This window comes from Seriola lalandi, unplaced genomic scaffold (assembly GCF_002814215.2).
Source record: "Seriola lalandi dorsalis isolate HSWRI2012SDOR001 ecotype SW California unplaced genomic scaffold, Sedor1 jcf7180002054306, whole genome shotgun sequence".
In the NCBI taxonomy this organism is placed as follows: Eukaryota; Metazoa; Chordata; class Actinopteri; order Carangiformes; family Carangidae; genus Seriola; species Seriola lalandi.
The window spans coordinates 596775-613455 of record NW_019524859.1 but is presented as its reverse complement, the minus strand read 5'-3'; the positions used below and the strand labels follow the sequence as shown (position 1 = coordinate 613455).

The window sequence follows — 16681 nt, the reverse complement described above, 5'->3', positions numbered from 1 at the left end:
CACACACACACACGTAGGCTGTTAGAGCTTTTAAGGCCCACCTCTGAACATTTTTTTTTTTTGACATTTTAGGGCAAGACACATATGTGTAATGATTTATAAGTCCCTGAAGTAGCTGCTCAAGGGGCAGCTACTTAGCCACACACAGAATATCAGCTGTTCTATTCAGTGTGATGTGTATGCATTACTCAGATAACTCAGTTATTGTAGTTGAACGAAGCACATCAAAATCATAAAGTAAAATAGGTCACCCTGTTAATAAGTGAATATTAGCACAAGTGCTGATTTTTATTCACATGTTATATTTCTGCTCATAGATATTGGCTATGAAACCATAATTCAGTCAGTGTGAGTTTAGCATTTATTTTACTTCATGCCTGTTAACATCATCTTTAATCAGTAAGGAAATGCCATGAGGTCTTTGCTAGAATATGTCCACATCTGTTGATTTGGTGAGGCACAATACATCATCATTAAGTCCACAAGGGACCTCCATAGCTACCTGAAAAACTGAGCCAGGTCAGCCATCATTCATTGACACACATGTCCTTTTTTCATCAGTGGGTAGGAAAATATACAGCGTACAGTATCTACCGCTTTCTGACTCAGGGTAGGTTGACGGAACATGCAGGCTGTTATTCAGCGTGGCCCTGCTACACATTCACACCGGGACACAGCTACTTTACATCTGAAATCGACTGGGGGCAACCACTGGGCAAGCATTGGCTCAGTGTTACAGTCAGACACACCTTGACACTAGCTGAGAAGGAAAGGGTAGGCAGTTTACTTTAACTGTAGCCACAGATTTTTCAACAGGTGTGGGACTTAAACTAACCTCTGTCCAGTCAAATCATTGCCTCACTAACCTCTGGAATAATCCTGCTCCAGTTTTGACTTATTTAAGTAGTGAAAATAAAAGCTTATTCTTAACCTTGGGAGTAGAAGTAGAAGAGTAAAAACAAAATGATTCTAACTTAAAGTACATGGGTATCAAATGGTAAACATTAAAGTCATTTGAATGTACTTAAAATAATTAAAATGAAAAATAAGCTTTCTGGTTGACAGGATTTCCCTATTATTCAAAAGAAAAATAACTGATAGGCACTCTGATAAGCAATTAATCATTAAATCTTTTAATCAAGTAATAATACCAAATATATGTTGGTTGGGGCTAAGAGGTTTTTGGCAGTTGGTCAAAACAAAATAATAATTTCATCATAATTTCAAGGTGTCAGTTTGGGCTCTGGGACGTTATAACCGGGTTTTGTTTTTCAATATGCAACAATCTTAGTGTAACAAAACTTATCATAATGAAAACTGAACTTATCATTAGTTGCAACTACACTTCTTTTGACACTACTTTTCCTTATACTGATATGTCACACTTAACAGCGAATTAGTCATGGGCTTATTGAATATCACAACTGACAGAGGCAACATTAGCAAAAGGGATTTATAGCATCTTTAAGCCACTAAACTGGATACTGTCCAGACTTGTGCTTTCATATCCTATCTGTGAATATTCTGAATAGATGTGGGATGAAGGTGCACCATTGACAAACCCCAACAGCAGTGTAGGGTGTGTGTGTGTGTGTGTGTGTGTGTGTGTGTGTGTGTGTGTGTGTACTTACTGAAGAGCCTATATGCAGAGTCAGAATAGTGGAAAGATATAGTTACCTCTTGGACCAAGTAACATACTCTAATGCCTTTTCTAGGCCTGTGAATGGTATTCTTAAATGAATGGCTGATGTTATTGATATTTTATCATTTTAGTCTGACATTTGTCTTTATTAATGCAATATTCAGATAGCCTTGCATTGAATAATTTTAAAGAAATACATTAGGCTACTACACACCCAGCTAACATCACCGCAAGTGATTAGAGCAAGAGAAAACAGCAACAACATGATATGCTGGTTCCTGTTAGTAATGTAATGACAGAGTCCATCCTGAGTGAGAAAGGTAACAGAATGAAAAAAAACATCAAAGATTGTTCTTGACTTACAGGCTGTACTACTGCTATAGACAGAGGCTGCTCAGGAAATGTAGTTCAATAGGGTTGAGTCTGCAAAGGAAATCAATTGCAAGTGTTTTCAGTGTAAAGACAGGAATATCTAGTTACGTAGTTGCTAATAACTGAATATTGATTATAAAACATTGATTAATTGCATCCCTCTACCCAAGTGCAAAGACGTGGGAAGGTGTGCTTCTTCATAACTCCAAATACCACTGCACCAATTTTCAGCTGTGTCACCTTCACTTAATTCCACAGCATAGTTATCATTCCAGTTGTATACAGATGAAAAGGTGGGCAGTACCTGCCAGTGCAGATGTTGCGTTGAGGTAAGTCTACAGCAGCTCTGGGAGGTTAATCAATACATTTTGAGTGACAATCAAGCTCTATAGGCAGCCAGTGGCTGTTAAACATGCTGTTATGTACAGTATGTATCTGATATTGATCCGTGTGTTAAAATGATTCTTTCTGTGTCAGCAGCGCAACATAAAGCGGAATGGGAGTCGTGGTTGTGTGACAAGAAAGACCAGATTTGGATCACGAGAGCGGGACTGGCTAAAGGGGGACACCCAGCGGGGCTGTGTGTGTCTGTATGGGGGGACAGTGGACCCTCAGCCACCTGCCTCTGGCCCACAGGCCTCTTCCACCCCACAGACAGACCTGCAGTTGGTGCTCTGCTCTACCAGTACCACAGTAGAAGAGCTGTGTTCTCAGAGGGATGGACAAGGACTTTATGTTCAGCTGCATGGAGACCTAGTCAGGTAAACACACACTAAGTTAAAGTCATTAAAGTAAAGTTATACTTTATTTCCCCTGCATTTAAGCCATGCTAACAATTTGGCATAAAATATCCTAAAAAGTAAGGCTAGCTGTCCAGAGACCAATTGTAGTTCAGAGAATAGTGCCATCCTCAATGAAGGGCCCTGGCAGAAGAATTGCAAATACCCTTTGCCCCTTTCAGATCAACACAGTGATGTGGGTTAACCCATCAGTTACTCTGAATAGGCAAATGCATGGATCCAACATCCAATAGCCACAGTCCTGCATCAGTGTCATCATTGTATCTAGTCAAACTGCTGTGCACTCTGAAGCATCTGACAGCTCACAGCTTAATGTATAATCATGTTCTAACATGGAAATGGAAAAAAGTGAAAGAAATAAAACTTGACTTGAAGCGTAAAAAGATGCTTTGGTTTGACCAGTATAGTGCAAGCGAAGCATGAGATATTACGCAGCAGGTTTAGTCAGCTGCACCGGTTAAAATGGAAGCACATCTCTTCCATTAGACACACAAATAAACACAACTGAAACGGGAATAATGCAGTACAGTAACATATAACATAAGCCATTAAGAAGGATTATATTTCTAAATAAATGTCAACATCTCCTTCTCATTTATATCATATTAAAAACTATACCGGCCATGGCATTTACTTGATATCCTGTCCATGAAAACCAAAAACACAATGTCACCTTGAGCAAGCTTGAGTTAATGCACAGAGCGCAAACACAGTACTGAAGACCTGCTGCAGTTTTCTTAACATTCCACACTCCCACAGGATCTCACCCAGAATACCCTCAGGGACATGACTATATGCCTCTTTCTGCTCCAGAAAACATATGTAGACAGAAATAGCAAATGATCCCTTGATTATCTGTGAAAGGATAAAACACTAGTTCACTGATCTGTGACCAGGAAAGAATCTGGGCTGTTCCTACATTGCTTTCATGGGAAAGCCTATGTGAAGATAGAAGGGAGAGTCTAAAATAAGAAATCAGTTATAGCTTAAATCACTGTGGCATAGTTTATTCCATGTTAATCTTACTGTCTGCTTTTTTTTTTTTTATATGATGTGGGATATTGACACAGAGCAAAAATTTTAAATCTTCCCAGATGTCAGGTACCAGCAAAAATGCCAGTTGGTACACTTATAGTGGAGATCATGCCATCAACATGCTGCAGATATTATGCTGGAAGCACGTATGGAATGAATTGTTAATCACTTTACAGGCTGGTAGACAATAGTATGACCAACCAGCAGCCTATGAACCATCATCATATCTTTGCTGATTAAAAGCCCTGGGCATTGCAGAGTAATGCAGAATGGTAATAAATGAAAGGCTTTTGGTAAGCCTGTGGATAGGCTGTGTTGGTCCAGTTTATATTCCAGCAGTACAGCTCTTAAATTGCAGTCTGCCAGCAAGTATGACCAGGTGGATTGAATTCAATATTAAAGTCTTCACCATCCAAAAACAAGGTATGGGAGACTTAGGAAAACTATGATTTCTGTTTATACAAAGGAAAATTTAATTCCTACAGACAGCAGATATAGTTAGAAAGATAAGCCAAGGTTGCATTAAATGCACTCAGTTTCATGTTTATGGAAAATACTTGAGCTAGGACTCCATTTATGTTTGACTTTAAAGAGACTTCTAGTTTTATATAAACACTTTTTAGGTAAATGTTCTATGTATAGTAGGTTTTATTAGTGTGGTTGCTAATAGATGCATGTACTGTATAAATGAAGATCTGAAGCATACAAAGCTGTTGACAGCACTGAGAGAAGCACTGAAGAAGGATTTGTAAGTAAGGACATGATGGAAGGGATGGAAGCTTTTTTTAGTGATTTTCTTTTTATAGCTTGTAGTAATATGCTGTTTGCAGGAAAACTTGGTCTGGGTTCTTTCCTGCTAAGAGAACATTGTATTTTCAGTCACACTAACTCCCTTTTAAGATAAATTTACTGAGGCAATGGAGTTGATGGTGGGCATCCATCCTTCCATTCATCCATTTTTGAGCCACTTATCCTGGTCAGGGTCACAGTGCCAAAAAGGTGAGCAGAGAGGCCAGTGTTCTTTTTCCCTGCCACATGCTTTTCCATGGGGACCCATAATTGCCCCCAGGATAGATGGAATGTGAAATCCCTCTAACATGTTCTGCGTATGCCTGGGGTTTCCTCTCAGTTTGTCCTGCCCAGAAAACTTCCAAAGGGAGACATGTCCCAGACATCACAACTGGCTCCTCTCAGAGGAGTTAGCGGCTTGATACCATGGGCCTCCCAAATCACTGAGCTCCTCACTCTGAAATGTAAAGCGAGACCAGCTACCCTGCAGAGAAATCACATCTCCTTGTATCTACTGTACAGTCTGCATGGTGATGAACTAGACCAATTGACCAATTGTTTGCATTTACAGGTGATTGTTTGAAGGCCTGGTGACCCCTGTAGCCTGGTCAAGTACAGCTCAAATAAGTGATACAGGGCCATTATCTTGTGTGCTCACCACTGATAAGGCAAAGAGGAGAGGCTGGGTGTAAGGCCTGATGGACAAGGGTAATAAATAGAACGGGCTGCGCATTGTTCACGTTGGCAACAGAAAACAAACAACTGATAAAGGATGTTTTTGATAACATTGCATTTGCTTTGAGTTCAAAAGTTACCTGACCTACATGAACTGCAACATTTTGGATAATACTGTCTACCTACAAATAGTGTGATTTAGATTGTATATTGTAAGCTTTACTCAAATATGGCATGCTTATCGATGTTAACAGGAGGTACCTGCCAATTCAGTACAAGGATAGCATCTAATTCGTTTTACACATTTGGGAATCTCTCTTTTCTTCCGCTTGATTTTCTAACAACAACTTGCTTCTCTCAACGCTTGATCCCTATGGTAAGAAACTGTGAAACCTTGCTCAATGATCTATGATTGCTGAGGATTCACACCTAGCCAAGTAATGAAAAATAAGATATTCCCTGATGATACTGAGACACACTTCTCCAGTCTTTTTTATACTTGGGAACCAAGTCGGTTTCTGTACACCGTACAAACCCACACCCATTTTGAATTATTTTGGATGATTATATTTTGATCCAGGTTGCACTTAAGTGAAACCATGCCCCAAGCCTTTGTTTCGACCATTTCCAGCTGATCACTTTGAAAGCAAAAGTGTAAGTTGTATATGCTGTCATGCTTGGACGACTTCCTTCATGCAGCCAGACGTTAAGCATTTATGTGAAAGGCCACTTGTGTCAGGCTGGATTTCAGGGTTGACGTTTATCCTGTTAAGTATCAGCGGCCAGAGTCCTTAACATGATTATTATTGGACCGAGATGATTTTTCCTCAGATTAAGTCAAATCCACAGTTTGAGAAAAAAACATTGAGCGCAGTAGGATTTTGCACAACTACATTTTTTCCGCTTTTTGGTTTGGTCAGTTTGTGGCTCCAAATGACCATCCTGAGCTCTATCAAACATCACAAGACATTTCTTTCTTTTAATAAAACTCCAAACAAAAAGTAGTAACAGTAACTCTGGTTCAGTCCTTGTTAGTGGTACTTTCAGCTTTGCTGGTGCTCCTTTGAACTTAGTTGGTAGTGTTCAAGCGTGGGAAGCCGGTGAGGGATTTTTTTGCTTGTCACTGCACTAGAGTCTGGTTGGTCAGATTTGCTTTGATTTGTTAGTTATTAGTTGTTAGTTAGGTATTGTATTAGAAGCCTAGTTGTACAGTTACACATAGAGTATATCACTGTTTTCTAAAATAATTAACACACCCTTTTAAATTTGTAGTGCTGTATATTTTTACCTTTTTTAACTTTGCACCTCCTGAGCAAGAAAAGTTTTTCTCTTAGGAGTTGGCCCGGACTCTCCTGCTATCCCATTCAAAAACTGCACACTGCAATTGCACACAATTGCAACAATGCATTCCCTGTATAAGAAACTGGTGTTACTATTTTGTGGCAGGCATTGTCACACCACCTCTCCTTGTCTTTTGTCTTTCAGGAGGCTGGACCCCTCTGAGCGTCCGCTCCAGATGCTGTATGACTACCTGGCAGCTATGGGCTATGCAGACCCTGTGCGAGTGCAACAAGAAGCAGCCAACTCAGACCTCAGCTGTTTGATCCGTTTCTACAGTGGTGAGTGCTCAACCGCAGGGGCCATATTCCCAAATCGTCCATATCTGCTGCTGATCAGTGGGATCTGGTAGGAGCCCAGTGTCTTCCTCTGAAGGCCTAAAAACAGAGTGCAGGAGGTCAAATGTTCCAAAACTGTTTTATCACATCCTCTTTTGATCCTGTGTGTGTGTGTGTGTGTGTGTGTGTGTGTGTGTGTGTGTGTGTGTGTGTGTGTGTGCCAGTGCACACACACTTTCCTCTAGGTAAAGGGAAGGCAGTTGTTGTTTGAGGCTCTCTGATAGTGATGCCTCTAGTATTCAGTATAGCCTGAGGTACCACAAACACACTCCCACCATGGCCTCATGATGAGTGACTTACCATCCTTCATCCTGTGGTGTTCCTACATCCCCATGTGGGCTGCCTTTCACCTGCTGCTGTCAACATGCTCCCATGACCCCAGGACTCGAGTGATTAAATGTCCCCGTGTCAGTGTGATATATTAATCCAGTAGCAGAATGGGTGTGACTCTTTGGAGAAACCAGTGACAAATTTTTATGACACTGACAGTGGGCCTAACATGAACTGTGCACAAGCTCCACATGACTGTATGACTCCATACATAAACCCACAGACATCTCTAGCTGTCCTTCTTTGAGTCTGTTTGTTGGTCTAATGATACTCTTACAGTTGCAGCAATTAAGGGATTTGCCATTAAGGGTAAATGGTGAACGATGTTCTGTAATGCGTCTCCATTTAATTAACTGACTGGTGTTCCTGCTGAGTCAGTGGAACTTCTTGCGTTCTGGGTTAGAACTGCTCACATGCTGCTGTGCCAGAGAAAGAGGAAGACTGAGCAAACCACAGCGTCTAAAGGGCTCACATGTTATTCCTCCCACATAAAGTACACAACCCTCCCTGCAATCAAATGCTGCCACATTGAATAAAAGTACATGCTCAACACAAATCTCGGCAGCTTTGTATTGAGATTCTCTAGTTGACATGGCACACACGAGGAGACTTTAAAACTTTAAGATTTAATTTGTTTTTTTAGCCATGTGAAACGACAAGATCACACTCAGATTTTCCCAGCTGTAAAGATATTACTTGACTGACATAATTGTGAGGGCTCTGACATTTTTGATGCTCAGTTGGGAAACATAAAATTTGAATCCTAGACTTCTGTGTGATATATGATACCATAGTGTCCTGCTTTATGTTTTGTTGACAAGTAAACACTACACAGTCTTGATAATCATCGCTCATCAGAACAACATTAGGGTTATACTTAGCTTTTCTATTGTGTTTTGTTTTTTCTGACTACAGCTAGCCTCTTTAGAATGAATACAACTTTGTCTTTATATGTGTTTAGTAAAACAACGGATGTTTGTTTGTTAAGCTGTCAGATCTCAAGTTCACTGTGGCCCCAGTCTTACTCCTAGTCTTTATGTGCCCACTGAAACTGTTGTTTGCGTCTTGCCAACATAAGAACTGATCGGATCTTGGCTACTATCAGTAGTCAGGCCACATTGGCCGGAGTCTAGCCAGGCCCCTTGGAGACTTCCTGCCTTCTTTTGTTAACTCATGGGAAAAGAGGACCAGGAACCAGGCATGACTGGTACTCAGGAACTCTTAATACCCAGCTAAGGCCAAGAAGACAACTTGATTTGGCCAATTGATTCCCATTGAACTGGGAAAGAAGTACCTGGTAGTATAGTTTGCAGGTTGTTGTGGTTGTGTTGAATCATCTCAGTATGTTCACCCACTTTCCTTCCAGTCATACAGCTTCACCAGTCATCCTCATGTTTTGGCTAGCACAAGAAAACCCTACTTTTTCATTCCCACCCACAGTGGTGTTGTAGGTGGGCTGTTTTGTTGAAACACACAACAGCAGCCTTATTCTGAGATCCCTCTCTCAGGTGCTTGCTTGTCTAACAGCTGTTGTCAGGGCTAATAATCTGACTAAGCAGATGAGGAAAACTGTGGCACATTAGTAAGGACTGTAGTGGTAGTTATTAGATAACCTGTGGGATTGCAAGTTGATTAAAAGGTATCTAGTTGTGCAGATACCTTTCGTTTTATATACAAAGTTTTGGATAACTGTCTCTGGGGCTTTTGTTTTTGTTTTAAAAATCAGTGGTGGCAGCACGTCTTTCCACAGAAACAGTGTTTAGAATATATTTCAGTCAAGGAAATATTCCCTGAAAGAAAGTGGGAAATATTGTTTTTTTTTATTTATGTTTTTGCAAACAGTGTGAACTGAACCTCTAACAATATTACAAAGAAGAAGAAAAAAACATTTCTGCTATATTAAGTCTGTCTACCAATATTTTTTCCTGTGAAATAATAGTTAGGTTTACCTCTTCAGGCCTCTAAAAAACATTCAAATGGATCTGTCTGAAGAGAAAATTTGCTCTTTCATTAAACCTCTTGGCTCATATAGGCAAACAATCAGAGGCACTGGGATATAAGCAGACATTGGTTGGTTTGTTATAATAAGTCAGTGGTCTCCATGCAAAGAGAAGGACTTGCTTTTATTTTATATGTTTGTGTGCTCATTTGCTTATTTGCATATTTGCATGTGTGTGCATTTGTCTGCGTACCCATTTATCCCAATGTTTTGTTTTTGGCCTTATTTTCTCTCAAGCCAATTAAGTTTTTCAAAGTGCAATGCAGCAGGTAATTTATTAAACTTCACATCCCCTTATTTGTTCAAGAAACTCATCGTGAACCTTCTCCACCCTGCTTCCCACACACACACCCTCCTGCTGTGGTGCACAGATGAGATGAAAACAAACAAGGACAAGGGAGTAAACATTTCTAAATGCTGACTTAATAGAAAATGCTCCTAGAGAAAACAACTGCAGAGACCTGATGGCCAGTGGTTCTCTGTGTCGGCCCATTCAGCTGCAGCACAGACAACGCCTGCCGTAAGCTCTGGCGCTTGTCCACTGGGCTCTGTTCCATCTCAGCCTGTGTGATCTCTGTCTTACATCTCTGTCTCTGAGCTTAGAGACCTGAAGCCGCTGTGCATAGTTCATGTCAGGGCCACTGTCAGTGTCAGAGCAGAGGGAAATAAGTCATCTACCAGTAGTGTGAACCCACCTAATAAGTTATTGATTTGGCTGGTGCTGATTTGCCAGTGAAATTAAATCTAAATGAAGGAGTTTGGATGTCCTGAGTTGTGATCACATGGGCGGTGAACTAATGTCTGAAACTCTGAGGCCCAGTGGTTTATCATAATAATCATGTCCTGGAGGAACAGAAAGACTAACATCACAGTGCACACCAAGTACTAGTTTTCCTCTTCGTTTTATGGTTGAAAGGGAGAAAGAATTGGTTCATAGGGACAAAAAGTGGAGAAGCAGTCAGACTGAGATTTAAGAGAAAAATGAAATTCTATTCAGATCTGGGTTCCCACAGAATTGCCCCGAGCAACAGAGCTCTGCAGAGAGTGGGCTCTCCCTGGTTTCCTGCCAGCTCCTTATAAAATGCTGTTTCTGTGATGGAGTTCTGTTTTTCCTGAGGATTTCCTCTTTGCCATTTAAAACCTGCAGACTCTCTCTAGACTCATGGTCAGTTTTCAAGTCAGATGGCTAACTGCTGCTGAAAAATATCCACCATTTTAATGGTCTGTTTTAATGTCATCTGTATTCAAAAGCAGTATTCAGTTGTGTGTTTTCCATCTGTGCTCTGCACAGTGCAGGCTTGCTGTATTTCATATCAGACTTGAATTACTTGCACAAAGTTTAAAGTTTAAATAGAGGTAAACACATATCACCAAGAGGAGGCATCTGGGTGGTGGGTTGAATTTGAATTTGTTGCCAAAAAGAGCTTGCTGTTCTGAGTCAAATCAGACTGTGTTTCCGCCTCCACTGACCCCCTACTGCATGCTAACGCAATCTATGCAATCTTGAGCAGGACAAAAAAGCTCTGGGATACAGGGAATAGTCTGTCCAAATGAGTGCTCTACAGTTGCCTTGAAATCATCCCATATGTGATTAAAATCAGATTAAATAATGTGTAAATGCCCTCCAGTCTTTTGACCATAATATACAAAGAACAGTCATTTTATATGTTTTGGGGTAAATGTAATTTTCCTTATCCTTCCTACATTGATGAATCATTTTAAAGGAAGCTTTCTGCATTCTTTTGTTCTTTCACTTTGTTTGAGTGGTGCTAACTCTTTCTTGATACTGGCTGAGTGCACAGACATTCTTTGAAAAGTGATGGTGAAATTGCTAACATACATTTTGTATGCTGTCATACAGTTAATCAACAGTTGTTCTGAATTCTAGATTAAATTTCTTTTTTAGATTCTCAGAATAAGACTGCACCTATCAATTACATTATATAACCATCATTATATCATTCTCATAATTGATTAATGTGCAGTTTATTTTCAGTCAATAAAATATCAACATCAATTTCTTAGAGCTCAAGGTAATGATGTCGGATGTCTTGTTTTGTCTGTCCAAAGGTCAAAAAGCCAAAGACACTCACTTTATAGATATTTTTGGAGACCATAATTTTCATTCTATTATATTTCAATGTTCTTTCAATTGACATTGAATAATCTACTAATATTAGCTGCTGTATTTGTAATATTCAATACACCATATTATTAATGTATCAGTTCATAGTTATAGTAATATATACTTATATATATGAAGACAACCGGTTTCATTCACCTGAAATTATTTTTTACTAAATCCTTACTAGCCCTCCACCCTCTTCAAGTTCCTGAATCACTTCCTCTCTTTTTTTATCAACCAATTGTCCATTTTAATTCTTCAGTGATAAGCCATGCCATGTGAAGTGAGATGTCTCTGAGTTTGCAGGCGAGTGAAAGCCACACACTTGGGATGAACAGAGGAGAGAGAAGAAGTTGTACAGTCGACTCTCTGATCTGTCACTTGTCACACTGTCCCAGTGGTTTGGCAGCTTCTCCAAGGAGGATGTTGGACTCAGGTTTCTGATTAGTTCATTGGAAGCTGCACAGCCTCTCTGTGGCCTAGCTCCATGGGCCTCCCATTGCTCGGTCAAAAACATCAACAGAAAACAGTGTTACACAACACTTATGGCCATGTCACTAAACCCCTCTGGAGCCACGGGAAATGGTCAACATTATTCGTCATCATGTGGGATGGGACTGATGGGACTGATTTGGCTGGTTTGCCTCAGAGCAGCCAGAGGTTGGTAGAGACAGTATAGAGGTTTACCAACTCACATTGGACTTTGATTTTGTGAGCAACCTGTTTCCCTAGCAACAGCCCCACAGACCTTGAGGGATAGCGTGCAATGTTTGTTTTAGAAGCTGTCTCTTTATGGCTGGGACTTGATTTCATAAATAGGCCAAAGATTTTCAGACGGATGGTTGTATTGATATGGAAGCGCAAAAAAAAAAAAGTAGAACAATTTTGGATGAGTTGCAAAAACAGAAAATTACACAATTTTACAAGACATAATGTGCCTTTTCACATTTTCTACAGTTTAATTAATGTGGTAATCTGACTGAGCACATACCTGTTACCCATTGCTCTGTTGAGCCAGCCCAGTTTAATTGCATTTTTTGTAGATGACAGTTCTTGACCAGGTTCCATTTCCTCTGAATAACACCCTCACAAAGAAAAAAAACACTTTCTTTGTCAGGCTAGCAGTTAGCAAATTTTTCCTGGAGAACCCCTACCTTGAATCTGCGATTATTCTTACCATCAGTTTGCTTCATAACTATATCCCACAGAGGGTGGGTATCGAGACGTTCAATCGCGAAGTGTTTTCATTAAAAGGCAGACCTTAAATTTTTTGCTTTAGACGGTAATGCACTTCATCCATGGTGACAACAGTTGCTCTCTTGAGAAATACTAACTTCTGTCACCTCATTATGAACAAACAAAGCAGTGGGACAACAGGCAGTCAGCCCCCATTGACATTGCTTTCGTTTTCAAGTCTTTAGGCATGCATATTGTTGTTTTCTCACGCTCAGAACACTTAAGATTTCAATATTAACCTAGAAATTACTCAGTTACACTAAAACCACAGTCTGCCGCTGCCAGCAGGGGTGGTTCTTAGTATGTGTCAATGTCAGTACACTCACACCAAAAAAAAAAAAAGTTGTCTGTCTTAAAGTGTGGAGTTTAAATTACATGTGTACGCTACCACTCCTTTAAAGAAATTAATAGAAACCAGCAAACCAGTGCCAGATCACTTGAGCTAGTGCCTGCCTTTATGCCAATGCTTCACTGGGTTGTGAAGTGCTTACTCTGCTAGTTCCACTACGTCTGTTTACTATGACAGCTGCCCATCGCCCTTCAGTCCTCAGACAGACTTGTTGACAGGCTTGTTGATATTTATCTGTCATATCTGTTCTTGTTAGATGAACAATGTCATCTAAATCCAGAGAAGCTTTAGTAAAACAAATGTAGTTTGTAGAATGAGATATTACCTGTGATGAAATGGACGGTTGCTGAATCTTTAACCAAACCACTTCTTGCTGGTTTTAGGGTTGTCTAATCATACCTGCTTGCAGTATGGATGTTCAGAATATTGATAAAGTAGACCAGACTGTGTGTTAGCTTCCTACAGGTAGTATTCTCAAGAACGTAGACCCTTGACAGCATAACAAAGCTAGGTGTGGAGTGCACTTGTTTCTGGTGATGCACTGTGCCAGTGAGCATCCTTACAACCTGTGTCAGTTTGTAGCGAGTGGGTGCACGAAGATGAGTTTGTTGATGTGCACACTGCAGTGGGCAAATGTTTTGCTTAATTACTTGTTTTATTGAATTTATTATATTGGTTTAGGTTATAGGTTTATTCTAACTTACTCTTTCAGCTGTCAGTTGTGTAGATATAATGATCCTCATAATGATAGTAATTCCTCATATTCACACAGTGATACACAGGAAATGGCAATCACAGAAATATATTATCTTTCTTAATCTCCACTAGGACAGGGTATCGTTTGAAATATATTTGTACTAATGCCAATACAATACCTGTGTTTCGGTATCAATACCAAAATGATTTTGATAGCTTACTTGGAGGAATATAAACATGTTCTGTCAAATCTTTTGCCTTCTCAAATGTTAAATAACAAGAGCAACCATATCAAGAACTGCCCAAATACAGTGGAGTCTATGGAGCTGTTTGATTAAATAAGGGTATGAGCAAGCATTTGATCCAAGCTATTTTGATTGATACCGAAAAAGCACCGACCTACAGTCCAGGTGTTTCCCCTTTTTTGGATCACTCTACCCAGCACTGATCCTTTGAGGGTTTGTGTATCTAGTTTTCTCTCAGAGTGAGGTGACACCCAAGGATCAGCCACTGCTAAAGATCTGCCAGCCAGCCAGCCAGTTTGTTGTCAGAAGCACTTGGCTTGTTCATTATCAGTTTCCCTGGTGAAGAAAAACATGAGGAGGCTTTCATTTCATTTGGATGCCCTTGTGAAGTGAAGGGGAAGGTGGAGAGAAAGAGCAAGTCAGACAGAAAGAGATAGAGAGAGAGAGAGAGAGAGAGAGAGAGAGAGAGAGAGAGAGAGCAGATTGCCAGTGAGTGGGTTGGTTGGTTTGAGAAAAAGTTAACAACAGCGGACAAGAGGCTGAGGCCGTGTCTCCTCTGTGCTTATTTGACCTGCCATTAACCTGAGTGTACTTGAAGCCTGGCAGAGACAGCAGCACTGCTGTCTGGTGTGTTCTTCAGCAGGGGTCAGCTAAGGCTCCCTGCTGTGCAAGTTGGCGTAATTGAATTGAAGAGAGTGAAGTCTAATGTGACAAAACCCTGACTCATTCATCAATATGGCTAATACTTCTTCCAGGTTAGGACAGCACTGGGATAGACACAGAGAAAGCATGTGAAGGAAAGAGATGGACATATTTTCCTACAGCATTCACAGGACACTTTGGCAGTTTGCCTGCTGTTCACCTCAGCTTTGATGTGTTGACTGGCATGTTGATTTCTCAAATCCAAGTCTCATCTGTTAAGACCTGTGAGGGAGGGGGATTTTTTTTTTCTGTGTGTATTATGAAGAAAAGAGCTTGGATCCTTAATTGCAATAATCCTTTGAGACGTTATGGCTCAGACAACTGACACCTAAACGCGGCCCACAGCCATGTATTACAGACTCAACCTGACTGAACCTGACTGGTACTGCCGAATAAGACCTGAACCCAACCCAAAACACTAAGCTATTCTTTGTTTATATCATTCATTACTGACCATTAGCTCACCAGGCTAAAATAACACAGTGACTACACGACTTGTCTCTTTTACTCTTTGTGCACCTTCTTGCAATGTATGACATGAGTTGGATGCAGATGGTTGGCACGGTTATACAGAGAAAGAGAAAAGATTCTCAGTAAATTAGATTTAAAGTAATCAAACCTGACTTCAACCTGAGCCTGAAGCTTTATGCAACAAATTGACCTAAATGTGTTGAACAGCAGAACTCTGATATAGGTTTAATTCAATAGATTTTTAATAATGGAGTTTAATGGATACACCTTTCCTTTCGCTTACTGTAAGGTTAAACTTGTTATCGTTCAGTGAGATCTATCCAGATGTACAGTATATGCGATAATATGGGCAGTGTCCATCCTTAGGGCTGATGTAAGACCAGTTCCTGGAATTACTATGCTGAGGAGTTGACTACTCTATGGGTGATATCATAGTGACCTGTGAGTATCTATGTGACTTCATTTTCTGGAAACCTCCATCTTGTGTTTAACTGCAGAACATTTGCTATTCATTATTTAATTCTCACAGGAGGGGTGGGGGTCCTCGTGCATTAGATCGATGTCTGTAGATCTACACTAACCTCTGTGTGTGGGTTTTTCTTCCAGAACATCCAGTGAATGCAGACCAGCAAGAGCGCACTTTGCTAAAAGGCGTATTCAGCGTCAGGAAGGGCAAGACGCAGCTGCACAAGTGGGCAGAACGGCAGGTCATTCTCTGTGGCACCTGTCTAATCGTGGCCTCTGTGAAAGACAGCCTGACTGGAAAGATGCACATCTTACCCCTGGTGGGGGGAAAGGTGAGAGTTCAGTGTTTGGTGGTCAGTTGAACTCAAACAGTGTTACCCTTTCACTTTCCCCTGGGCAGAGCCTATGCTCCAGGCTGAGTATAGATACTCTACAACAACACAGCTGTGTTGAACAGCTGGATAGAGTTAAAAGATGATGCACTCTGCACATGCAGAACTGTGTCATCTAAAGTAATGCATCTCAATCTTTTAGGCTGTTTAGGCAACAGAGTACATACAGGTTGTCTTTCCAACTTGAGAAAATACAGCGGTTTTTCCTTTAATCACAAACTAATAAAGTAACCTTTTTATTATAATGAAAACCTGTAATCTCCAGTCTTTGACAGAATATAGTTGAAAACCTTGGATCTCAAAACTTGGCAAAGCTGTAGTCTTAAGTGAAAAAAGTTCACTCTAAATTACTTTCAGTATGTCTCTAAAAGCCCAAACAACAAGGAGCTTGATAGTCTAGTAGGTAATACTATATAACTGCAACTCCCCTAGATGGTGTTCAGACAGGGATGCCCCCTTTCCCCTTATTTTCTTTTGCTTTGTATTATCAAATATTTCCCTTAAAGGCTCCAATTTTACACATTAAAGTCTATTTACAGGTGTTGGTGAATTATACAAAGTGAACAGTTGTATAGCAGAAATCTAAATTGCAACAACATGTGTCATCACAAAATGAACACTGAAACAGCATATACTGATGTATAAGAACTAAAAATGTATTTATTGTTTTACAATTTTTTAC

General features: G+C 40.3%; 1 protein-coding gene across 1 annotated transcript in view; it reads left to right on the top strand.

Annotated features, from left to right (window-relative positions):
• phlpp2 (PH domain and leucine rich repeat protein phosphatase 2) overlaps positions 1-16681 on the top strand; it is a 39296-nt gene that overhangs the window by 647 nt on the left and 21968 nt on the right. Inside the window, exons 2-4 of the mRNA XM_087174038.1 lie at positions 2495-2775; positions 6799-6932; positions 15749-15939. Coding sequence (XP_087030164.1) covers positions 2495-2775; positions 6799-6932; positions 15749-15939 — 606 coding nt within the window. The remainder of the gene's footprint in view (positions 1-2494; positions 2776-6798; positions 6933-15748; positions 15940-16681) is intronic.